The 24,188-nt window shown below is 40.9% G+C and overlaps 3 protein-coding genes across 9 annotated transcripts in view; 2 read left to right on the top strand and 1 right to left on the bottom strand.

The window, feature by feature from the left end:
- Positions 1 to 9,544, top strand: part of map4k5 (mitogen-activated protein kinase kinase kinase kinase 5) — a 36,704-nt gene extending 27,160 nt beyond the window's left edge. For 2 of the 3 annotated variants that reach the window (XM_027019810.2, XM_035531432.1), the window contains exons 19-34: positions 55 to 247; positions 752 to 837; positions 1,195 to 1,236; positions 1,403 to 1,487; positions 1,593 to 1,672; positions 2,119 to 2,179; positions 2,831 to 2,833; positions 3,152 to 3,266; positions 4,206 to 4,264; positions 4,447 to 4,550; positions 4,774 to 4,951; positions 5,218 to 5,286; positions 5,382 to 5,474; positions 5,600 to 5,670; positions 7,425 to 7,480; positions 8,520 to 9,544. In XM_027019810.2, coding sequence (XP_026875611.1) covers positions 55 to 247; positions 752 to 837; positions 1,195 to 1,236; positions 1,403 to 1,487; positions 1,593 to 1,672; positions 2,119 to 2,179; positions 2,831 to 2,833; positions 3,152 to 3,266; positions 4,206 to 4,264; positions 4,447 to 4,550; positions 4,774 to 4,951; positions 5,218 to 5,286; positions 5,382 to 5,474; positions 5,600 to 5,670; positions 7,425 to 7,480; positions 8,520 to 8,607 — 1,383 coding nt within the window. In that variant the 3' untranslated portion in view covers positions 8,608 to 9,544. The remainder of the gene's footprint in view (positions 1 to 54; positions 248 to 751; positions 838 to 1,194; positions 1,237 to 1,402; positions 1,488 to 1,592; positions 1,673 to 2,118; positions 2,180 to 2,830; positions 2,834 to 3,151; positions 3,267 to 4,205; positions 4,265 to 4,446; positions 4,551 to 4,773; positions 4,952 to 5,217; positions 5,287 to 5,381; positions 5,475 to 5,599; positions 5,671 to 7,424; positions 7,481 to 8,519) is intronic. The other variant, XM_027019811.2, reaches the window with a different exon arrangement.
- Positions 9,545 to 10,104: 560 nt separating this feature from the next.
- On the top strand, positions 10,105 to 16,176 carry cdkl1 (cyclin-dependent kinase-like 1 (CDC2-related kinase)). Of its 3 annotated transcripts, none has more exons than XM_027019802.2 (10): positions 10,105 to 10,239; positions 10,975 to 11,191; positions 12,077 to 12,198; positions 13,547 to 13,619; positions 14,019 to 14,109; positions 14,248 to 14,448; positions 14,633 to 14,715; positions 15,268 to 15,324; positions 15,413 to 15,571; positions 15,807 to 16,176. In XM_027019802.2, exons 2-10 carry the CDS (start codon positions 11,024 to 11,026, stop codon positions 15,906 to 15,908), a joined length of 1,056 nt encoding a protein of 351 aa, XP_026875603.1. In that variant the 5' UTR covers positions 10,105 to 10,239; positions 10,975 to 11,023; the 3' UTR covers positions 15,909 to 16,176. The 3 variants fall into 3 exon arrangements, with proteins under 3 accessions (XP_026875603.1, XP_026875605.1, XP_026875604.1); XM_027019804.2 differs by lacking the exon at positions 10,105 to 10,239 and adding an exon at positions 10,584 to 10,772; XM_027019803.2 differs by lacking the exon at positions 10,105 to 10,239 and adding an exon at positions 10,779 to 10,874.
- A 1,163-nt stretch (positions 16,177 to 17,339) lies between these two features.
- dmac2l (distal membrane arm assembly complex 2 like) lies at positions 17,340 to 21,528 on the bottom strand. Of its 3 annotated transcripts, none has more exons than XM_027019807.2 (5): positions 21,407 to 21,528; positions 21,016 to 21,145; positions 20,347 to 20,555; positions 17,994 to 18,165; positions 17,340 to 17,872 (listed from the first exon to the last, which is right to left on the bottom strand). In XM_027019807.2, exons 2-5 carry the CDS (start codon positions 21,117 to 21,119, stop codon positions 17,758 to 17,760), a joined length of 600 nt encoding a protein of 199 aa, XP_026875608.2. In that variant the 5' UTR covers positions 21,120 to 21,145; positions 21,407 to 21,528; the 3' UTR covers positions 17,340 to 17,757. The 3 variants fall into 3 exon arrangements, with proteins under 3 accessions (XP_026875608.2, XP_026875606.2, XP_026875607.2); XM_027019805.2 differs by having other exon boundaries at positions 21,016 to 21,129; positions 21,407 to 21,527; XM_027019806.2 differs by having other exon boundaries at positions 21,016 to 21,528.
- Positions 21,529 to 24,188: the final 2,660 nt, after the last annotated feature.

Here is a 24,188-nt window from a genome sequence, read left to right as displayed (position 1 = left end):
TTGTATGAGAGAGAGAGACTGTTGTAACTGTGCACTGTACCGCCTACCCATTAGCCACGGCTAAACAGTGCATCTGATGAGCTGGGTGATGGCTGTTCAACGGTAAAGAGGTTTCCAGACAATGGGCCAGCACCAGGGCACAGACAGAGCACACCAGAGAGAGGCAACAGAACTGAACACACCGGAGCAGACTACCTCTCTGCTAGCGTGAGCAGCCCTGGACTACACTCACAGTCTATTGAACATGGTACTTGCATACACACATTTTCACACTCTACAGATGTTAAACTAGTTAAGATTGTTTGTTTTAAACCTTAAAAACATCTGGTTGTAGTTTGGTAGTTTTCCTTAATCGGTTACACCGGAGTGAATACATCAGTCAAGTCACTTAAGCTGCAAAAGACATTACAAATTGTTTGTTGTTCTGGCTTTTCAGGAACAGAGCTGCTCTTTATCTTCTTATCCAGGAACCCCTGGGTCTATCAGTGTTCTGTCTGTGCTCCTTCTGCTTCTCATATTAACTAGACACTTGATTTATTTCATGTTTAGGGGGACCATGAATTCATATAAACATTGTCTTTCTGCTGTTTTCCCTTTGTCTGTGTGTCTCCCTTCAAACTACATTTCATTCCAGACCAGCTGGCAGAACACTGGAGCAACTTTACTGTCTCTGATCTTAACCTTAGGAGACCTTTTCCACTACTAGACCTGACTATTGTCTGCCCTCTTATTTTTCTCTCTGTTTTTCTAGTAGAGAACTCGGAATACACTATAAACGGGGACACACCAAAATCACCTCCCAGCCGTCTACAGAGGAAGGAAAGGAAAGATTTCCCTGTGAGCATTTGGGTCTTTGGTGTCGGACGGGTAGACGTTTGGGGGGTGGGGGGGTGTGTGTTTTGACCACTATGGTGGACATCCCTCCAAATATTTATGAGGGGACTGTGCAGGCAGAGCAAAGCTGCTTCAGAGAGGGATGGAGAAGGGGGAAAAGCTTGAGATGGACATGATAGATTACCACACTACTGAACAGAATGACATTCATAATGAATAGAAATCATACCCCCTAAAGAGTGTTATGGATATTGGTACCAAATGTCATTTTGTTCTTATTGCTTTATTCTCTGGATTAAATGTCAATTGTTTGACACTGTTGCAAGTTTTATATTGAAGCTGTTTATTTTGTTTTCATAGAAATCAGCAATAAATGGCCTACCACCCACCCCTAAAGTCCTGGTAAGTGCTAACTCCCTGTTCCCTAGCCTTCTTCATTTTTAGGGTGATTTTTAAACAAATATTTTCCCAATATGAGTAAGTTAATGCTTTATTTTTTTATATGCGCTGCACACAGCAATCTGTTGCCCTTAACCTGTTATGTGATATTGAGTTTGTATATGTGTAGATGGGAGCATGTTTCTCTAAAGTGTTTGATGGCTGTCCTCTTAAAATCAACTGTGCGACTTCATGGATCCACCCAGATAGTAAAGGTAGTTCCCCTGCAAAGTTGTTGTGCGTGTGTGTGTATGTGTATGTGTGTACGCACAAAATACAAGGTGTGTGACATATCCCTGTCACATGTGCCCTTGATTTAGATCAGTACTTGATCTTTGGGACAGAGGATGGGATCTACACTCTGAACCTTAATGAGTTACATGAAGCCACCATGGAGCAGGTATGACTTCCTTTCTGACCTTTCCCCTTTGCTTTCTTCATTTATGTTGTGTGTGTGTGTGTGTGTGTGTGTGTGTGTGTGTGTGTGTGTGTGTTCAAACATAGCTTGGTTCAGTAAAGCAGACAGCATACTGAAATTTTTCAAGAGTAATTCAGATCTTGCAGCAGTATCTCTGAGTTGTTTCAGTCTTCCCCCTCTTCCATGTCAGGTTGAGGAGGGAAGAGAATCCTTTGTGTGTGCGTGTGTGCGTGTGTGCATACCTGTCTGCACATGTGGTGTTTTTCTGCGAGTCTTCTGGCTTCAAAGAGATTTGCAAACTAGTCAGAGATGGTGAAACCTAATACACAGGTCAAAGTATTTGCTTACTTGCAAAGGTTCTGTTTGATGCTGTTTTTCTCATCAGTCAAATGTCATTTCAGCATTCACTGTGTTTCATTATGTTTCAGTTGTTTCCACGGAGATGTACATGGCTGTACGTCATAAATAATAACCTCATGTCATTATCAGGTAAATGTCTTGCCTGTAAACCTACCAGGCATGTGGTCATGTCTGTGCAGACTGGAAAAGCAGAGGGAAGAGTTCAGCTCATATTCTTAATCATTATTCTTAAGCATCATAAGAAAGAAAGTGAAGATATTATGTTTTGAAAAAATTGTAATTCAGTTTTCCTTGTGCTTGGTGTGTAGAAAAGTACTGATCCTGATCTGAAAGTATTTTTTGCCAATGCTCATGATATCAGACAATATAATTAATGATTACTTTATGGTGTTCTTGATGAAGCTACATAATGAGGCAGCTGTTGCACCATAAAGTGAAATTATGGTGCTTTTTGATGTAAACAGATGCGTATACTCACTGGATAAAACTACATTAAACCTAGATCAAGGGGTTGAGAAACATATCCTAGTATTTTCTTCCACCCAGGTGAATTCAAAACAGTGTTCTGATGGGTCATTTGGTGCTGCTGTTATAGTCTTTCTTTTGTCTATAACATTGTGTACATGCTTCTTACACTTCTTACTTAAACTGAATGTCAATGTGCAATAGCAACATGATTACTTTTTCTCCCTCCCCCTTGCTCTCTCTCTCTCTTCTCTCTGATCATGGCTGCTCTCACTTGCTGCTGATTTACTTTAACGCCTAAATCGCCATAATAAGAAGGTAAAGCGCACTCACTCCTACAAAGCACACCATCATTTTCCTTACTGTGGTCACAGCATATCCACACTTTTATGTTCACACTCACCTGATGTTGCCTCTGTCCTTCCTTTAATTCTCTCCTATAAATCAGTGTTTATGTTGTAAATGTGCATCTCTGTGTACATCTTGGCTTGCTGTCTTTGCTGCTGACTGTGTTTTAAAAAACATCAATGTCACTGTAAACAGATAAATTGCTTGGTTCAGTTGTTTCATTGTGAAATGTCTTCATTGTCTAATGTCACATCCTGTATATAACCTATGTCATATATCCTGTTCCAGGGAAAACCTTCCAGTTGTATTCTCACAATCTGATTGGCCTGTTCGAGCAGCTCAAAAAACCTGGACTTGCTGCACAGTTCCAAACACACAGATTCCCTGACAAGATACTGCCCAGGTACACACATTCACAAATATATATGCATGTACTTTCATCCTGATATTGTCCATCTTCATGGTTACAAACACAGTAAGAAATATACAACTGCACTCCCACACTATGCCATTTTTCTTGCACGCGTTACTTCCCAAATACATTAACTCAGCAGTGTCATTAAGCCTCGGATAGCCCTGGGTTGACCCCAGAGCTACTTTAAGCTCAACTTACAGCTACCTTACGCTGAACTCCAGTGTCAACTCTCTAACCCATGAACTCAGCTTAGTATAGTACTACCATCAGGCACATGCACACTAACACATACCTCTGTCCTAACTCGACCAAGTCCAGACCTATATACACTCACCATTTCCATAACATGACCCTGTTCGTTCAGAATTCACATCACCCTCCCACAAATAAGCGGGGTAACAGGCTAAACTTTGTAAATGGTAGTTGCAGACCGGTTAGTCACTGTGGTCTTGGTCCCTGTTAATGTGATGTATGCTATCTAGATAAAATGTGGACACATGATAATCACGCCTGTATGAGTTTGTTGGACATCCCATCACAAAACTATGAGCACTAACTTAGAGTTAAACCCCACTTGTGGCCACTTATTGCTTATCACTTAATGGTTTCCACTCTTTGGTGAAGGCTTTCAACAAGATTTGTGCATGTGTGAGAATTTTTGCCCAATTAGTCAAAAGAGGATTTGTGAGGTCAGTTTTCGAGTTCAGCCCAATGGAGTTGACTTAATGTCCAGGGCTCTGTGCAAGCCAGTGGAGTTCCTCCAGACCTGATTCATGCCTTTATGGACTTGACTTTGTGCACAAGTCACAGGTAGTTCTAGAGGTTGCTTCCAGAGGCTGTTTGGAACTCTATATAGTGAGCAACAGGTAGGTTTTTCATATGAAAGCTGGAATTTAATGTTTTAAATTGTGTTTTGCTCTTCAACAGAAGATTTGCCCTGACCACCAAAATCCCTGACACAAAGGGCTGTCACAAGTGCTGCATCGGTGAGACAAATGGAGAATTTTTACGTCCAACATAAGTAGTTGTCTTTTATGCTACAATAAAACACAAATCTGTACACTGGCAGATCAGTCAGACCTCATTTAAATACTTATGAAACTATTCTTGTTAGACATCTCACATTTCTATCGTAGCCCTCCATTGTTTTCTTCCCTTTTTCTCTTAGTGCGTAACCCGTATACAGGTCATAAGTACCTGTGTGGAGCACTGCAGTATGGCATCGTTCTGCTACAGTGGTACGAACCCATGCAGAGGTTCATGCTTATAAAGGTAAGTCACATGCTCACACACTTCATCCTCCAGAACGTCTCCACCTCACTACCATTTATCTTACCAGTCATATCCATTCACATACATAAAACCCATTCAATTATGAAATATTTGAGTGTGCCCACAGCCATACACATACAAGCCTTTATAGGTGAACCTCAGATACCGCCTTTAAGCCTCTCTCTCGCGCTCTCTCTCTGTATCTTTCCTTCTGTGCCCCCAGCACTTTGATTTTCCCTTGCCAAGTCCTCTGCGTGTGTTTGAGATGTTGGTCGTGCCAGAGCAGGAGTACCCCTTGGTGTGTGTGGCCGTCAGTCACGGTACTGACCCAGGCCAGGTCGTCCGCTTTGAAACCATCAACCTCAACTCCTGTTCCTCCTGGTTTACTGAGATTGGCTCAGGTACCACATGCAGTGAATTTCACCCTTAGGACACCCCCCCGCTCCAAACATTTACTGGTTCAGGTGCACTCTTATTTCATATATGCATATGTGCATACATGTAAACATTCACTTTCAATTGTTGTTTTACCTCACTATCACTATTACCTCAGGGACTGCACAAAAAGTCATCCTCTGACATACAGCATTGCCCATACATACACCCAGTATTGACTCTTCTAACAGAAGGTTCTCTCTCTCTCTCTCTGTTTGTCTTAACACACAAGCTGGTAATCATGTTGATGCTATTCATGTCACTCAGTTGGAGAGGGACACTGTGCTTGTCTGCCTGGATAGTAAGTATGACATCAACACATTGAGAATCATTGCTAAGTTCATACAGGTAGAACTGGTAAAGATCAGTGTTTGAGTGTGTTTCTTGAACCTACAGAAAATCTGAAGATTGTGAATCTGCAAGGAAAGCTGAAGTCTAATAAGAAATTGGCTTCTGAGCTCAGTTTTGACTTCTGTATTGGTTCTGTGGGTAAGACATACCTCAGACTTGTGTTCATTAGTGTTTTTGTAGTTTATACTTGTGGTTGTAGTGTGTGTGTGTGTGTGTGTGTGTGTGTGTGTGTGTGTGTGTGTGTGTGTGTGTGTGTGTATTAGTGTGTCTTCAGGACAGTGTTCTGGCATTCTGGAAACATGGGATGCAGGGAAAGAGCTTCAAGTCTAATGAGGTATAACATCTCTTACAAACATGTTCACATACACTTTACTGTTTCTTTTGCAGATCTAAATTTATAACAACTGAACAACATGATGATAATTATTCAGCCATTTGGTCACTTTTCATTCTGCCCTACCCATCCTAGAGACATCCTGCAGTATAGCTTTTTTAGAAAGTTCCTTGTTTGAACACTCCCCTGCAAGAGTCATTGCTTCACTTAAATTACTGAAGCTGCTTCTCAGATGTTAATGAAATTTACATTATAATCTGTTCTTGAATATACCCTTTGTTCAGTGAATATTAACTATACAGTCACCACCAAGATTATTAGGGACAACTCCCCATAGCCCTTCAGATGCCATTAAGTTTTGTTAGCCATCCTCTAGCCCTACACCAATGGTTAAATCCTGACCAATGGGCCACTGTTGGCTCGACATCAGTGGGCAATGGAGCACTTTTAACCTAGCTCTAAAACTGGCCTGTGCCAAAATTAATCTCCAGTAAAGCTTAATTTAAAAAAGGTCCACCAACCAAATAATATCTGGTCAGTAGTGGTCCTGTGGTCAGAAATTGAGCAATAATGAAAAGGTTAGAGAGGAGCTGATGAATATTTGTGCCGACAGATGAACTACGCTCACTGTGCACCTATAAAATGCACCTGATAAACTGGCCACTGAGCATTAGTACAACATTATAATAAAGTGCAAAAAAGCTTTAATAATCCTGGGTTGTGGCTTTAACAGATCTGTGTAATTTGTATTGGAATAGTGTTAGTTATGTTGGTATGTTTGTGGATGGGTGTGCGAGAAACTGGATGGGTGGGTGTGAGGTTATTAAGGTGTCACCCTGCACACAAAAAATGATCACCTGGAGCTGAACTCTTTATGAAAACCAATACTGTGTGTGCATGCGCACAATTCAGTGAGTAAATGAATATGGAAGTGTGCATGTGTGTTTAGATGACAATGTCAAAGGTGATGTAAAATTGATGTCCAATCAGAAGACAGCAGCTGCTTAAAGAGCGATGGATTAAATTATTCAGCTGTTTTTCTCCTGTATACTGAAAGGCCCTAAGCACCCTCAGTATTCCAGTCTGTTTGCTTGACTGCTCATGTGTGTGACTGTGTCTGAGTGAAAGAGAGAATAGCTGGCCACCTGGGACTTGTCTGTCTTGAACAAAACATTTGTCAGGTGTTACGCTGGCATTGTCAGCTAGTAAAACTTTGTGCGAGTGTGTGAGACAGACAGAGAGTGAGTGTGTGAGGCAGCACTTTAAATGTAATGACCCTTGGCTGTTCATACTGTAAAACGTCCAGAACGATGTATGACTGAATTGCCAGAATGTCAAAATACAGATTGTAATCATAGATACAAGATACCTTGATTTCTGTCAGGGAAGTTTCATTTAAGCAAAAAGTTGATAAAGGTATGGCAGTGAAAGAGAGTGCTCCAATTCGAGTTCTGGTGAGCACATACTTTTCCAGATGAAGATGAAAAACACCAGTGTTTCTCATCATTGGAAGGTCTGAATACTTCATAATTTATCGTGCTAAGGAAGTCTGGTATGATTGGTAAGACACTGGGCTGTGTACACTCTGATCTCCCTACTCTTTTGTAGTATTTAGGCTGTTGCCTATTTTGTTTTGGGTTTGGTATGGAGGATCAGACCATATTTCTGTGTTTGTTCACCTTAGTGGCTTATTGGCATTATTGTGTAGTAAAGTCCCGCCTGCTCATTAATGGATATTTCCCTCTTACCTGCAGGTAACACAGGAGATTTGTGACCCGAGCAGAGTATTCCGTCTACTGGGATCTGACAGGTGAGAGCTGACAAACATTCTTTGTTTAATCATCACCTGGAAACAGACTAGTGCCCCTGCTCCTCACCCCCTTCCATCCTTGGGGAGTCAGTGGTTTCCCTTCGGTTTCTATGGTGAGAGAGGAACACCATGCTTTGTGCTTGTGGATGTGAGCACGTACTTTTGCTTAAATGAAAATCAGGTTTCCATGAGGTTATCATAAAGACATATATATATGAGAATATGTGGGAAATGGTGCATGTCTTCAAGCCAAAGCAGCTCCACTTCACTGTGTGCATGTGCTTCTGGAAGAATGATGTCGTTCTAAGAGTACAGCATGGGAGGAGACAGTATCTATTACCCACACACGCATTCTCCCCCATGTGTCAGAGCTCCATTGGGTTGCGCTCATCCATTGTGAAACGGGTGCGCTGGCCCCGGGACCCCTAGGCTCTGACCTCTGCCTGGCAGAGAGATGAGGTCTTCTCCTACATTACGAAGCCCGTCTCTCTCCAGCCAGATCATTACATCACACAGACCAGTCAGCTCAAATAAGAGGGCACACAGCTCTCCTCTCCTCAAAGGCCTGAATGGGCTGCATCTCCTCAGATGCCCTGCTACTTGCATTCCTCATGCACATATGCATTCACAAACACTTCTTCTTCTTTCTCTAGACTGCATGTTTTATTCACTGTGACATGGGCATTGCCAGGCTGGTGTGTGTGTGTCTCTGTGTGTTTGTGTGTCTGTGTCTGTGTGCTGTAATTTCATCTGATGCCCTGTGCCTGCTGCCTCCCACTCTCATCTGTCTCCCTCTATTGAGGACAGAAGCAGCCACACAGGGGTAGAAGCTCAGAGAACCTGCATCTGTTGTTCTGCTCTCTCTCTTCCGGTAGCTTTGCCTGTCCATGTATCATTCCCTGCCAATATGTCGGTCTGTCATACTCTCACTCGTGCTTTTGTGCTCTTTCCTCCACTTTGTTTCATTCCTTGTTTTCTTTCTTTTTTTTTTTTCCTGTTCAGCATTTGTTCCTCTGAACATTGTGTTCTGTGTTTTTAGGGTGGTGGTTTTGGAGAGCAGGCCCACTGATAACCCCACGGCTCTCAGCAACCTTTACATCCTGGCGGGCCATGAGAACAGTTACTAGCCCTTGCATATGCTGATGCTGCTTCCTGTCTGCAGTGGCCATTATGGATCCAGAGCTACCTGACTCTTTCTTCTGGCAGTATGTTTGATGAGCAGTGCAGCTTTTGTTGCTAAAGACAAGGTCTAAGAGCAAAGGGACTAGGATGCTCCAGATAGTGTCATCTCAAATCTCTGAATGGGTCTATGAAGCAGCTGCAGGCCATACATTCTCCTGCCTACGTTACAGCCTAAATGGGCATATAGAGTCGCAAGAGTCTAACAGCCATTGAGATTCCCGCAAATGTAATAAACAAGCAGATCTCCCCGCAAGGCTTTTCAGCAATAGAAATATTAAACAGCAATACTGCAGAAAAATGTTTCTATAAAGTGCCTTTTTGAGGGGATTGTTAGGCATGCTTCATTGGACTATTGAAGAAATGTCCTCTGATGTCTCAGTATGCAAATAACTTGTCTTCAAACCAGACTTTAGTATCTTAATTCTGTTCTAGGACCAGAATTAGATTTTAGATCTCTTATTTGTGAATATATAGCAGACAGAGGATAATCTAAGGAGATAGTAAATTTGTAAAAAAAAATCATTTGTTTTTTGGCATGTTGGCTATTTAAAGTGTAATTTATTGATCTGTAGCCACGTGTTCTACTTTTAAAGGCAATATTTTTCTCCCTGTGACACTGCATGGTTACACCCACATTTTATTATGTATTGTTCCTCTTTATCTCCTGCTTGGTTACATTTTAGAAAGCAGTTATGTAAAATGGTATCCTTTTTATTGTAACTTTTATTCAATATTTGCACCATGTAAGCACTTTTGTACATTGTTTTTGTATTTAAGAAAGGTAGACAAAATATGGGACATGCTAGGTTTTTATAACTTGCTGAGAAATTCCATAGCTTCAGTTCTAATGTATGCTGTTTTTGTAATAAAACATTAACAAGACAGTATCTCTGATTTGTGAATTGAAATGCCACAAAATATCAAAGATGAGATTAAACCACCATGGGACTGTTCGATCAGCCATATGCTTAATTTTTCGTGTGTTTGTGAGAGATTTAGTTGTTGGTTTTTTCAAGTGTTGAATGCTTACTAATGGTATCTAACTGAACTGTCCTTGTCATAATTTTTAATGATATAAACATAATGTAAATGACAAAAAAACTAGTCCAGTCTATTTTTGATGCTTCTTGCCAATGGTACAAAAGCGTGGACTATTGAGAGCATGGATTTATGAACGCCATCGCAATCACTACAACGAGCTTTACAATAACTGACGCTGGTTTTAGATTGAGTAGTTCACTAATTTTATTTTATTTTTTAAGCAACTCCTCACTGCACACAAACGTTCATCTCTTTTCGCTTACGATTACGATGGCACGGGAGAGGTTAAGCAATATGGCATGTCGCTGTGCAGATTTATCGGCGCGCTGAGAAGGTGGAGCCTGCACGCTGGTTCCTATGGGGACCAGGCACATGTACATGCTGAGCGCCTTCATGTGAGCTCCAACCCTTACCTCCACTCTCACCGTCTACACACTTGCATAATCCACACACACGCAGGAATATCCTTTGCCCTCTCCAAATCTCACCCGCGACTGCAGCGCGCAACCCGGGGGCGTCTTCGAGCGCAGCAACAGGTAGCTGTCATGCGCGCTGTGCTTACGCTTAGGTTTTATGGCTCTTTGTTTTCATGTTTTGCAAATCTTGAAGAGAATCGAACGATTCTTTACATTTAATTTTGGTGGACCAAATCTTTGAAAGTGTTTCCTTTTTTTTTTTTTTTTTTTTTTTTTGCAAATACCCTGCATATGTAGTATTGTATCAACCCACGAATACTTTGACAGACCCACATCGGGCCTGGTGTGTGGGGCCAGTAACTATTGTAATGTGAAGTGGTCATTTATTTATTTCTGCAGGTGGTGCTGGCGCCTTTATCTAAATATTATGCTTCGTTGGCGAGCCCTTGATCTTGTTGATAAACCCGATCGCGAGAGTTAGCCTCGGTAATGTGAATGTGAATTAACGCGGGGGTTAAATGATCTTTAGTGAAACACAGAAGCATTTTCCGTCACAGCCTCCCGCAGAAGAAGATAATGATCGCTTTTGGTGATCCCCGCTAGTGAGAGGATCCTAAGAGAAACTGGAGCCCTTTAGGAACTAATTTAATCTCGTAACGGTCGCCTGTTTTTCGTCTAATTTGTACTTTTTGGCGTGCTTTTTTAATTACGCTCTATAACACTTTAATTAAAACTACAAGATTGTTGATCAAAATGTATGACGGAAACAGTAGACGACCTAAAAAATATCTTGCACAGAACGTCGAGTTTCATCTTCATCAAAATAAATGTATCCGATTTTTCTTTCTTTTTCAGCTTTGTCAGTGGACGGTGTGTGGATCATCAGGGCTCGGTGCGCTCCGGAATGGAGAAGTATGAAAAACTCGGCAAGATCGGCGAAGGGTCATACGGCGTGGTGTTCAAGTGCAGAAATAAAGACACGGGGCAAATCGTCGCTATCAAAAAGTTTGTGGAGTCGGAAGACGATCCCGTTATTAAAAAGATTGCCCTTAGGGAGATCCGGATGCTGAAGGTAAAACATCGTAGCTTATAGGCTACGTTGTGGTTGCCATTGGTGCGGACCTTTATATTTCACATCTGTTTACGTCTTCTAAATAGCTCTTGTACGTAAGACGCTGGTGGGTGTTTGTATCAATCATTGTTAGGTCTCATAAGTAGGCTGCATACTGTATAAGGTAACGTTCTTTTACTCTTTTTGGTTGACAAATCCTCTTTATTGATTGAGGATGGCATTAGTATTGCCTCAAACAGAAAGGGCGAGACGTTTTTCTTACTGTGCAGGATGGGGGGAATACAGGGAGGTAAGAAATAAACCCATATAACGAGAGCTTTTCCAAATTAACAAATGGTTTATTAATAAGAAAAAGTCTGGTGAGTGTTTATAGCTAGGGGGAGCAGGCCATTGTGCTACATGCATAAATACTGCTGCCTAATGACTCTGATTCCTGTGCACTGAAATTCTATGAAAAGGCTACCCTTGCTGTGTGTGTGAGTGAGACAGAGAGTCAGAAACACAGAGACAGAAAGAGAGAGACAAGCTACTTGTTTTTACTTGCCGTCCTGTTTCACTAAGTTATGACATATAATATATTGAGCAGATTTGGCCTCTGTGGCGTTGGTGTGTGTATACTGGTTTAACTGTTTAATGTTCAAATCGTAAAGTGGAGGCTGGTTTAAACAAGGTTCTGGATGGTGACCTGTTGCTATTGGAGATGTTGTGTGTGGGCTCCGTGATTTTACGATGCCTGTCAGATAAGACATGCAGCAGCTTGCCTCTGTCCACAGACATTCATGGACTCGTGCAAACTTTTCCCAGTAGGCACAAGCAAAATAACGCTCCGAAGTGAAAAGCGGTTTTTTTCCCGCTGATGTATATGCTGTTTATTTGGGTCCACAGCAACTGAAGCACTGTAACTTGGTGAACCTGATTGAGGTGTTCCGAAGAAAAAGGAGACTGCACCTGGTGTTCGAGTACTGCGACCACACTGTCCTCAGTGAGCTTGACAGATACCCCAGAGGGTGAGTGCCCCCCCCCCCCCCCCCCCCCCCGCCCAGCGTACACACAAACACAAACACACACACACACTACACTGATTAACTCACTCATGTGCATATACCCATATATGCTGTGGTGTAGTGTTTGCATGTGTTTTTCTGCTCTTCTCCTTCCGCACAAACGACCATATTGTTCCTCTGTTGCTGTGGTGGCCGGACGCGTTTGTTGTGGAATGTTTACAGCAATGTGTTCCCAGAGTGCTTTGCTGGCTGACCGTGACAAAATAGCCTAGTGCACCATCTGAAGTGCCCTAGTACTCTAGTGCAGAGTGTATATATAAAAAAACTGGACAGTAGAGCTGCAGTCTTTACTGTACTTCCATCACATTCTTATTTAAAAGATTTTTTTAAATGACTTTGTTTAACATCTGGGTTTTTCTAGCGGGCACTTCAGGTAGATAGTCTTCACCATGTGTTAGAAGTGTTACCAATGCAGCCCAGTATGTCTGCTAGAATGGCACCTTTTTGTTGTTTTGACAAGTGATAGTGATGTGATAATTGGTTTAGGATAAGTTACATTCACTTTTCTCTTGGATTCTTTTTCAGAAGGTATCAAATGGCCTTGATAATGATATATAACCAACTTCCCATATATGAACCTTTAACTTAATCCTTATCTTAAAACTAAAACAAAAACATATAATAGCAGATGATCTTATAACAGTGTTTCTAAACTGACAGGATGCTCTGACAGTAAAATGGGGGGGGAATCAAATTTTGTCATGTTTGAAATTGAACAAAAACATTCAAATATACTTTACACATATAGGGGAGAAATATAAGCTTTGTATACATCTTGTGGGAAAAGTACATTCTGTAATTCTTTTGGAATATTTATGGCATGTTAAGCCAAAGAATACCAAAACCAAAAATTGGAGTTACCCCATAACACACCAGAAGAGGGGAGAAGAAGGGTAGTGAGTTCATGGCTAGATTTAACTCACACTGCGACAGAACAGATCTATGAGCCCAGAGTCAACAAAACGCACACGCATACACACTGTAACCATTAACAGAAAGGGCTCTTTTTTCTTTACCTCTCTGGCTCTCATGCACATAGATCAGCGTACAATAGTGTGTTTACATTATTTCTTGCACACACACTTACACACTGATGGCAAAGGACAGAAGTAAAAGAAAGAGATAATGTGAGCTAATGATCTATAGACTGACTGCACATATTCATCACTTACATTGTAAAAGCCTTTGTAGTTCTGAATTTAAAAATCAAAGAAATAAGGGCATATAAATTAAAGAAGCACACAGGTGTTTATTTAGCTGTTTTACAGCCTGCCTTGCTTTGTTTCTCCAGGGTTCCAGAGCACCTGGTTAAAAGCATCACCTGGCAAACTTTACAAGCCATTAACTTCTGTCATAAACAAAATGTAAGGCAAGACTTTTTGTTCACTCTCTCAATTATTTTCTCATGTGTTAAGTACCTCTAGTAAACTGAACTATATTTTAATGCAAGGTTTTATGAGTAAGGTCAGTTAGTGTGTAAGAGAGAAAGAGAGTGAGAGTGAGCAAGTGAGAATCAGTGAGAATCAGGGAGAGGTAGCAGTGTGGGTTGTATGAGGTCAGGTTTCAGATTGTCGAGGTTAATAAGAACAGCGATAGTGAATTTGGAGCTGCTGTAAAAGTGGGCAAATGCTGACTCCAACCAGCACTATTACAACAGCATAATGACCCTGCATCGGATACAAAGTGTATTTACGTGTGTGTGTGTGTGTGTGTGTGTGTGTGTGTGTGTGTGCACGTGCGTGCATGCATATGTGTTTATTCAGTGTATCCATAGAGATGTGAAGCCAGAGAACATACTTATCACAAAACACCAGGTCATCAAACTCTGTGACTTTGGCTTCGCTAGGATCCTGAGTATGTACAATAACACACACAAACACAAAGTTATAATTCAACAAAGGACTGTTCACATTATACAGATGAACAGGACTTAATTAACATCCACCAGTGCACCCAGAGAAGATCTGTCCCTCTCTCTGCCTCTGTGTCTAGCGGGTCCGTGCGATTATTATACGGATTATGTGGCTACTCGTTGGTACCGAGCCCCGGAGCTGCTAGTGGGGGATACGCAGTACGGCCCTCCAGTGGACGTGTGGGCAGTGGGCTGTGTGTTCGCTGAGCTACTCTCAGGCGCACCCCTGTGGCCAGGCAAATCAGATGTAGACCAGCTGTATCTGATCAGGAAAACATTGGGTGAGAGATTTTTCTTTAGAGGACCAGTATCTTACCAGTAACTCTGCAAATAAACAAATAAAATATTTGTGTATTTGTTTCAATAGAGGCTATGCGCGCCCATGACCACGCAGTATCCTGTCCCTTAACTCTGGCGGAAATAAGTGGTTTGTCTGTATTTGTTCTGTTTGTATTGTGTTTGTAGGTGATTTGATTCCCAGGCATCAGCAGGTTTTCAGCAGTAACCAGTTCTTCAGTGGAGTGTGTGTTCCTGAACCACAAGAAATGGTGAGTGTGTAAGAATAGCTCTAAGCTAGCCAGACAATCAACTGGGTTAAAATGCTCTGTGATTAGCTAGCAGGCTATCTACAATTCATCTAACCTATACCCCGTGGAGTTCACCTGAATAGGAGGGAGCAGTCCTGTAGCACGTGAGGGAACCGTAATTATGCAATCTAAATTGAGAGCCATGGAAATTTCCAGAATCCCATGGGAATGTTGGGCCTCTGTCAGCAGCTCTGGGTTTTTATTTTGCCTTTTGGTCAGTATCATCTTAGTCACAGGTGAGGATAGCCCAGTGGCTGGAGACAGACAGCTCCCTTACATACTCTCTTAAAGAACTTTCCAAACATGTGTAGTAGTAAAAGTAATAAAAAGATTACACACACACACACACACACACACACACACACACACTTGTTTCCATTCTGTTAGCACAGGGCCTAAGGGAACTGCACTGTGGTTTTGTTTATGTGATGTCACCTGACTCCCAGGAATGTGAGAAATAAGAATAACATCAGCTCCATCTCGTGTGATGTGTGTGTGTGTGTGTGTGGGTAGGAACCTCTGGAGCAGAAGTATCCCTCCACCTCCTACCAGACGCTGAGTTTAATGAAGGTGAGCTGCACAGAGACATTCGAGCATGTAAGTAAACACAGACTACAGAACAGGCAGGACTGAGTCCTCCTTCCTGTTCTACCTCCAGGGTTGTCTGCGTATGGACCCTGCAGAGAGGCTGTCCTGTGAGCAGTTGCTGGAGCACCCCTACTTTGACAGTCAGCGAGAGGAGACGGAGAGCACCACACGAGAGCTTGACCGAGCGAGGAGACGGGTGCACCAGCCCCGTAAACACCTACCCCCGGGGGTCAGTTACCATTGCAACCACACAGCTAGTGTAGTTTAAGGGCTTTCAAAAGAATAATGAGCAATGTGCAATTTTTAAAATAATACCAGTAATTCATTCATTTACTTTAGTCCATATATACATATAAAAAAAATGTAATGGCTATTGTCATTGCCCTATTTGACCTACAGGAAGGAATGAACTCATTTGTATTAGATGTTTGCTAGTAACTGTGTGTCTGTCTCACTGTCTGCAGTATTTTCCTCAGCTGACAAGCAGCAGTATCTTCCCAGCTGTGGAGAACAGAAAACAGTACAACAACCTGCGCAAGTTCAACTACCACTTCCCCAACATCTAACTGCAGTGCTCGGGCACACACTACACTCCAGAGTAACCTAGCACATGCTCACATGACTCTGTGTTGTTACAAATCCACAGACATACACATATGCACACCACCTGTCCTCTTCTGGTCTTGCTCAGGGAAAAAGAAAACATGCCTGAGGCTGGTCTGCTGAGCAAAACGCTGCATTCAGCTTTGTAGCAGTAATACAATTGCACCCTCTGCTGTTGGAGCAGGTGTGTGTCGGTTCGCCAACACTGAATACAGAGATGATATGACAGTCTATGCACTGATTTGTCTTTTTGTTACTGTTCCTGTGCTCTGTGTACATGGGTTTTGGTGTCTGTGATAGACAAAGAGTGCTGCTCTGCTCTGCATTGTGCGTGTGTGTGTGTGTGTGTGTGTGTGTGTGTGTGTGTGTGTGTGAGACAAAGAGTGCTGCTCTGCTCTGCATTGTGCGTGTGTGTGTGTGTGTGTGTGTGTGAGACAAAGAGTGCTGCTCTGCTCTGCATTGTGCGTGTGTGTGTGTGTGTGTGAGAGACAAAGAGTGCTGCTCTGCTCTGCATGTAGATGCACTCATCTAAGTGCAACACTGCCTTTCCGATTGCCAAAGTGACGTGAGGTCCAGAGAGAACAACAGAGGAGAGGAAAGGGAGAGAGAGATCTATTCATTAAAGCAAACAGAATGACCTGGTTTAGCAGAAGATCTATAACTACTGAGATCTGAGGGAAGAGGGGTGGCATTTTCTGTTTTGTTTTTTTTACACAGTCTCTTTTAATCTGTATTTAAATTCTTCACTTGATATTGGAGTGAATTTTATTTCCATGTCATTTACAAAAAAGAAAAAAAATGTACGTTTTGCTTTACGGAATATTTTTACTAGAGCCTTAATTTAACTTATCAATAATGTTGTTTTTGCCTTGACAACAGGTGCTAATGACTTTCCAGCCATTGACTTGCACCTAATGCCAAACTGAGACCCAAGCTCCTCCCCCAGGGCCTGGTATCCTGTAATCCATTCTCTTTCCATTTGTCTCACTGTGTAAATACTCTCATTTGACATTTTGTCTCGCTGAGAATTTTCCAAGAATATGAGCTTAATATGGTACACAAGTAAGGATTAAAGCATTGTCTTTTTTTAAAGTACATCCAATAAACCTCTTTCAGCAGTGAAGCTGGGCTTTGTGCTTGTCCTGGCCATTAGTGGACCCTGTTTCTTAATCCTTAAAGGAAGTCAGTAATCATTTTTACATTTTGGTTGCCACTTGCAATCAACGTAGGTTCTGATGGTAACATAAGTTACAACACAGAGAGAAATGTGTTCCTGCAGCAGTACCGTCTGCTGTAAGGAGAAAGGAAGCTATTCTGCCCTGGGTTTCATAGCCCAGTCCCTACTAGTCTCAGTGTGTACAGTCTGAATGCAACAGCAGAAAACACACGACAGCTTCCCTATTTAAGGCCATTTAATGAACAGCACTAACTCAGGCCAAATTTGCCCACTTTTTCTTTTATCAGACAAATTGCTTTTCTAACAGTATAGGCCAACATTGCCAGCGTTCCCTTAAAAAGTAGAACATAAATATAGTGAAAATAATATATATTTTTTTACTTCTTCAAAAACAATGTGCCAAGATTTACACACCATATAGCAGTATACAATCGTATATATTAAATACAGGCATACTTATTGAATACTTTAGGCATCAGTTTTTGAAGAACACACAGAGAATAGCACTATTGTACACACCTGTTGTCAGACTCCATTGTCTTTGTTTCTACAACAGCCATTTTATATCCTGCCCTGTGTCTGAGTGGCTGGTGTAGGCTGCAAGCAAGGCTCTAACTGCTCCCATGGATGACTAGCTAAGCCAAGTCTAGTTCTATAGTGAGTTTAGGTAGTGCTGTCTGCAGTCGCTCTGTTGTTTTCTCTTTGTCCCTTATTCCTGGCAGGTCACTGAGAAACAAGTACTGCAGGTTTCTGAAAGTGACAGGAAATGTACCATGACAAACACACAAATACCTCCAAATGAGATGAAGGTTGACATTTTTTTCTCCCTCAAGGCAGGTGGTAGGCTGAATGCAGCTCTGTAGTCTCCTACCTCAGGTGATGGAGCGCGATGATGCCTTTGTCTGTAACGTTGCCACAGGAGATGACCGCCATCGTCCTTAAGCTGGCCCGCAGGTTCTCTGTCTGACTCAAGTGCTGCAGACATGTATCTTCTATATATATACACTTATTTAGCTTTATCTCCTCCACATGCTTCAGACCATCTAGAAACACAAACACACAGAAGCAGGAGGTCTGTTCATCAACCTATTATACTTGTTCAACCTCCAGTGTCCCAGTCTCTCACACTCCTTCTCAGTGAATAAATGAGCAGCATTTCTACTTTTATATAAATGCTGAATTGCGAACTCTCTCTTACAGGATGTTCATTTCATCTACAGTCAGAGAGAGCAGCACAAGTGAGTCATGCTCCTGTCCACAGCTACTGAAACACTAGGATGTGTGTTTTGTATGGGAATGTTTCAACAACTTCAGCAGAGCAAACAATACATGCATTAACATAATGCCCGTGTTGATACAGATTTAGAAAAATGTTTTTTGAAATCTTTAGACCATTTTAAAACTGAAGATTTAAAAAGGTTACACAATAGTTCCATAAATAATCAATAATAAATCAAGAAGAATCAAATTAAAATCTTTTGCTGATCTTTTATTTTTAAAGATTTTTGTTTATTATCAGAGAAAGGATTATCAGATATTTATTTCTTTAATTTGCTATTAAAGAAATTTGCAATTAAATAGTAAATTAAAATGTACATTTAAAATGTATAAAATACAATACTTGATGTTTCACCTTATGAACCTTATTGTCTTTAAGTAATGTGTAAGGCTTGCAACATGAACCAAGGTAAAAAGACAGCATTTAATTTCCTGTTAACAACTGAAATCACCAGTTGATCCCATTTAAAAAGCAGGGGGAAGGGTGTCTGTTGTTATTCCGGTCTTTAGCTGAAAGGGGCCATCTTTGTCATCAAGATATTGAGCTTTACAATACACTAGAAGCTATTGTAACACATCCACACTGTGGCTAGATGATGTCATATTGAATTAGGCATGATCACCCATAAAGAAGACAGCATCTAGAAGGCAGAACATCTCGCTACAAAATGTGCATCTCTGTTTTTGGATCTCATTTTTCTGGATAGAGCCCTCTAAAGGTGACTTTTGAACTTTATACTGTTCCTTTTCTTCTTTGAGAACACGGTGTTCATTATTTCCTTAAACCATCTAGAAAATTAACTTAGCATTCCACAACACGTTTCCACTGGGTATGAGCAGCACTTGTAGACCATGTTGATAGAAGGCTGTGCATGATGCACTGTTAACAATGTATACTGCGTTATACAGCGTTTGTGGATGCAAGTGGACAGTGTTTAATGATAATGGTTTATCAAAGGATTCCCAAGCCCATGTGGTTCTATCCAGCACTGAAGCATGCTGGTTTTTAATGCAGAGCTGCTGAGGGGATGTGAGGTCACGGATATTCAGTAGTGGTTTTCAGCGTTGTCCTTTATGCACAGACATTTCCTCAGGATATCCTGAAACTTTGGTGATATGTGCTGTAGAGAATGAAACACCTGAAGCCTTTGCAGGTGATTGTTAAGGAAAAATAGCAAGAGCATTAAATATTTTGCTTATACATTAAACATTTTGACTTTGAACTGTTTTCATTTAAATATAGGTCAAAGCGGATTTACAGATTACTGCTTTCTGATTGTATTTTCATTTAATTTGCAGATCACTTAAATGGGTTTATTTAAATTTCAAAACTTTCTTGTAATTGAAGTTTGTATGCAAGGACCAAATGTCACCAACACACACACTTTTATATTTGACCTCTCCTTAAAGTCTTTCTTTATGCAACCAGCCAGATGAGACTTGTGGCTCACACGCACAGAAACTTCTCCCTGATATACACAACCCATTTTCCTTAAATGTCCCCTTCGCCAATACAATCCCTCTGAAAATCTCATTCTGCAGAGTCATCATTCACATGTGGTCCTCTTACACTGACATCTAAAACACAGGCGTGTCCACACATCCATCCAGACACATCCTCTCTCTCTCATCTCTCACCCTGATGCTCTGTTCCTTTCAGTAAGGAAACTTTTTTCAGTGTCACAGAGGCAGGGGTGTATGTGCACATAAGATCACCTGCTCAGGCAGGTAACTGAAGGCTAACTGATGTGCACAGAAAGGGCATTCTGGCAGTAGACTGAATTTGACTTGTGTTCATCCTGATGCTTCAATGCCCACATGCTGGTCTGTGCATGTACAATTTGCAAAGATAATCAGAGACATGACACAAAGGGACTCCTCTACATGCTTCTTGCTCCTGTGTTGCACATGCTACACTGCATGCGTTATGTGTGGGCTTAACTCACTCAGGTAATCGAAGCCTCGGGACATGATGCAGGATTCTGTGGCATCGATGGCCTGTATCTGGTACCGACCCAGCGGTCCAGTTGGGAGCCCATTGTAGTCATGCTGCCAGCGGTCGAAACCACAAAAACGAACTTTGGCCCCACATCTCAAAAGCCATTCGGCGGCTGCACGGTCTGGACCAACTGCCTTAATACGATCATAATCCACTCTATAACAGAAAGATAAAACTCATATTTAGGTTAATAAGAGCTTTATGAAGTCTTGAACATATTAAACACATATAAACTACCAGGTATTGTAATGTTGTATGATTTCCTGTTTGAAGAGGCTGTTGTGAGGTCCTAACAAGATACTAGTTTTGGGGCAGATAATAAACAGGGGAAATACATAAATATACATAAATGCTTTCTTCATCAACCACTTATTTTAACAATCATGCACAGAGCAAAAAAACACCCGAAACACTCAACACCTTATCTTTAACATTCATTACACTAAGGCTTAAGGGGTCTCTAGACCCAAAAGGTTTGAGAATCACTTACAGGCTACGCCTACACAACACAGCTGGCCTATTTAATATCTCTGTTCACTACATGTTACAGATACTACTGTGTACGAATCTGCATAGCACTGTTCTATACCCCACGCTGTGTACCGGGCTACATTACTTGTTGAACACAGCGTTGAGCCAGCCCCAGAACCCTCGGCTGCCCCCTGGCGGCGCGTAGCATGTGGCTAGGGCACGTCCCTTTGTTCGCGTGAGGAGCCTCATGCCTCCGTTTCTGAAAAATATTAAACCTGCCACATCATGATTAGCCTTGAAACAGTTGTCGTCATTACAAGCCAACGGTCAGCTCCGGTTTCTGTAGTTAAAAAGGCCTCCATTAATATGAAACAGCGCATGTTTTGTTTCTCTTCTGAGCTTCAGGCTGCGCACAAGCACCGAATAAACAAGCACCGTAGATGTTATGGGAGAATCCTGTTAAATTGATTACAAAATGGAATCAATGCGCAATCATCCAGTAGATCTAAGGTACAAACTATCTAGCGATAGCTCACCTTTCGTATTCGTCAGTGTTAACTATTTACATTTCGCCTCCGTGAAGCGGAGGTTGGTTCGTGAACGTTAAACCACAGAGTGTTTACGACCGAGATTACAACTCCCTCATACTTCCTGCTATGCAAATTTAACACGCCACACGCACCAAACACATCACTTCCACCTTACAACCTCAGTGAAATAAATAGCTTTAGCTGTCAGCACGGCGTTTTCAAATATATTTATTATATTATATATTTGATTACATTTTGTTTGTTTCGTGTCACGTCAGTTGGGCCGCGTTCATCGTCTCGGTGTCGTGTGACACCGTAACGTTAACGAGTCCGCTAAAACGTTTCCTAACCCAATTCTCTTATTAGAAACAGCGTTAATTACCAAACAAACATTACTCAAATCATTATTAAATTGATGAAACAAAAAAAACAGCTTGTTGAGCAAACACCGAGTAGCTAATATTCTCAGAGTAACATCGCGAAGGTGCTAAGTGTTAAATCAAAGCAACATCTAACATCTTTAGTCGATGTCATGACCGACTATGAGTCTCGTACAGTTTTGAAAATATGTACTCTACCTCAGTCTAACAAGGAGCGCAGCGATTAATTTACCCCAGAGGCTTTTTAGGCAAGAGGTCGAACTGCTGCTATTGCTAATGCCTTTAAATCACGCATTTACAGTAGGGAGACAGCAGTTGAAGACTCATTTAAAAGCCTCTCAATATTTACTCGCGTTTTTTTAAATAACTGACTCAATGCTCTTAACCTTAATCGTTCAGACTATCATTTGTAGATCTCAGAAAACTGAGTGCACCTGCATTCTTTCATGAATACGGGTTAATGGGCCACCATCCTTTATTTGTTCAATCATGCAATAAAATCGACTGCGTTCATACTGGATTTGCCAGCTGCCAATGAAAATACTCATATATTATTTAGAATATTGAAATATCTGGTTTTATCAATAAATAAACCCAAATTCAAAATGTGACAAGCCATTCTTACATAAAATTGTCTTACACATCTTTTTGTTCATTTGCCTTTGTTTGCTTTGTTTTTCTGCAAGTGCTTATCTTTGGCACCACAGCTGTTTATTTCAGTGTTGGAATAGATGTGCAACATTCATATTCTGCAGTCTGTTTGCTATTTGTTTGTTTATCACCTTTCATCTGCGTCTGCAACAAACAAAAATTTTCCTCTGTCTGACTTTTCCCCTTTGTTGTCTTACTTTATTTTTTTTTAGCATTTGTTCTCCCTGGTTGACCATAATGCACATAACAGAGGCTGTTATTATGCTGTAATAGGCTATTACAAAGAATGTTGTCAGATTTTGTATTGTCTTTGTATTTTAACTTGAATTAAAAGCTAAATGATGCCATTTTATTGGTCATGACTGCGTCCATATTTATGGTGTTTATATTTCCATTTTATTGAGTTTTTTAAGTTGGTGGAGCATTGTGAAGCCATTTCCTAGTAATAGCATTTTCACCAACAGCCAGCATAAATCTCATTAAATATTTCCTGTTTCCTCCATTCCTCTGGAATGTGCCCAAGATGCAGAATAATAAAATTATAAGGTATATTAAGTCTTAATATTATAGAGATTGTGTTTCCAATTTTATCTCTATATGTGTGTACTTTAAGGCAAGACCAGAACACGTATGTTCAGCTATACATCTGTCACACTTTAGCACAACATGAATGTCCAAGACTACATTGACCTAATGCCTGTTTGGCTGTTCTGGAAAAACCAATGTGCTTCCAGTAGAATTCTCTCTCAGTCTAGTTATGGACTGGGATCTACAGGTTCTGTGCCAGGCTTTGTCTATAATATCTCTTATTTTCCCATCTTTCAAAATAATAGTTTATTGAAAAAGTTTCATATAATCTGGAGATTATTCTGATAACCTTTACAGTTTTATAAGTGTTCGTGAAAATTTAATTATTTTTAAAATCTGTCTTAAGAAATAGCGTCCGGTCTGAAGAGATCTAAAATAATCTGTCCAATTTGTATTCCAATTTCAAATCTTCAACACATTTATCACGTAATGGCCATGTCGATATTTGTTCAGTTTATTTACCATGTCCAACCGGGTCCTGAGAGAATTACAAACCTATTTGTTCTTTTCTGTGCAACAAATTTGGATCTTTGGTTAGACTATGTTTCCTTTATAAATCTCTCAATCTATTCTGCAAAACATTCAGTTTTTGCATTCTCATTTTTGATTGCTAATGACAAAATTGAGCATTTTCTCTTTAAGTACTGCCTAAACTGCATCCCAAAGTACTGAATGGGACACATTATTTTTTATAATTCTCTAAATATTTTCTTATCTCCTCTTAAATAAATTCCTTAACTGATGGTTCATTTAAATCCTGATATTGATATTTACCATAATTTATTTTTGGAGAAATGGTCAATAGAAAGAATGAGATAGATTGCTTGATGGTCTGATAAATCCCTCTGGCCTGTAGTACAGTCATTAACTCTGTACCTATCCACGCCAATCATTAGAAAGTAATCCAACTGTAATATCCAACAGTTGCTTTAGGGCAGTGTAGCAAAGCAAAGTTCAAAAACACTACTCTTTAGGAGAATAATGTACATTGGCTTGTCGACTCTGCGAAACTCATTTTGTGAAATACAAAATGTAGTAATGAATTGGTCAATTAACGTTAAACTCTAGCTAGAAATTTCAAGAAGTCTTAGAAAACAAGACCCAGTTTTAGACGATCCGGACGTGGTGACGTGGCGATTACTCAATAGTAGACCGAATCTGGTCGCGTG

Source organism: Electrophorus electricus, chromosome 11 (assembly GCF_013358815.1).
Source record: "Electrophorus electricus isolate fEleEle1 chromosome 11, fEleEle1.pri, whole genome shotgun sequence".
Taxonomy (NCBI): domain Eukaryota; kingdom Metazoa; phylum Chordata; class Actinopteri; order Gymnotiformes; family Gymnotidae; genus Electrophorus; species Electrophorus electricus.
Note: the sequence above shows the minus strand (reverse complement) of the source record. Positions and strands in the feature narration are given on the sequence as shown.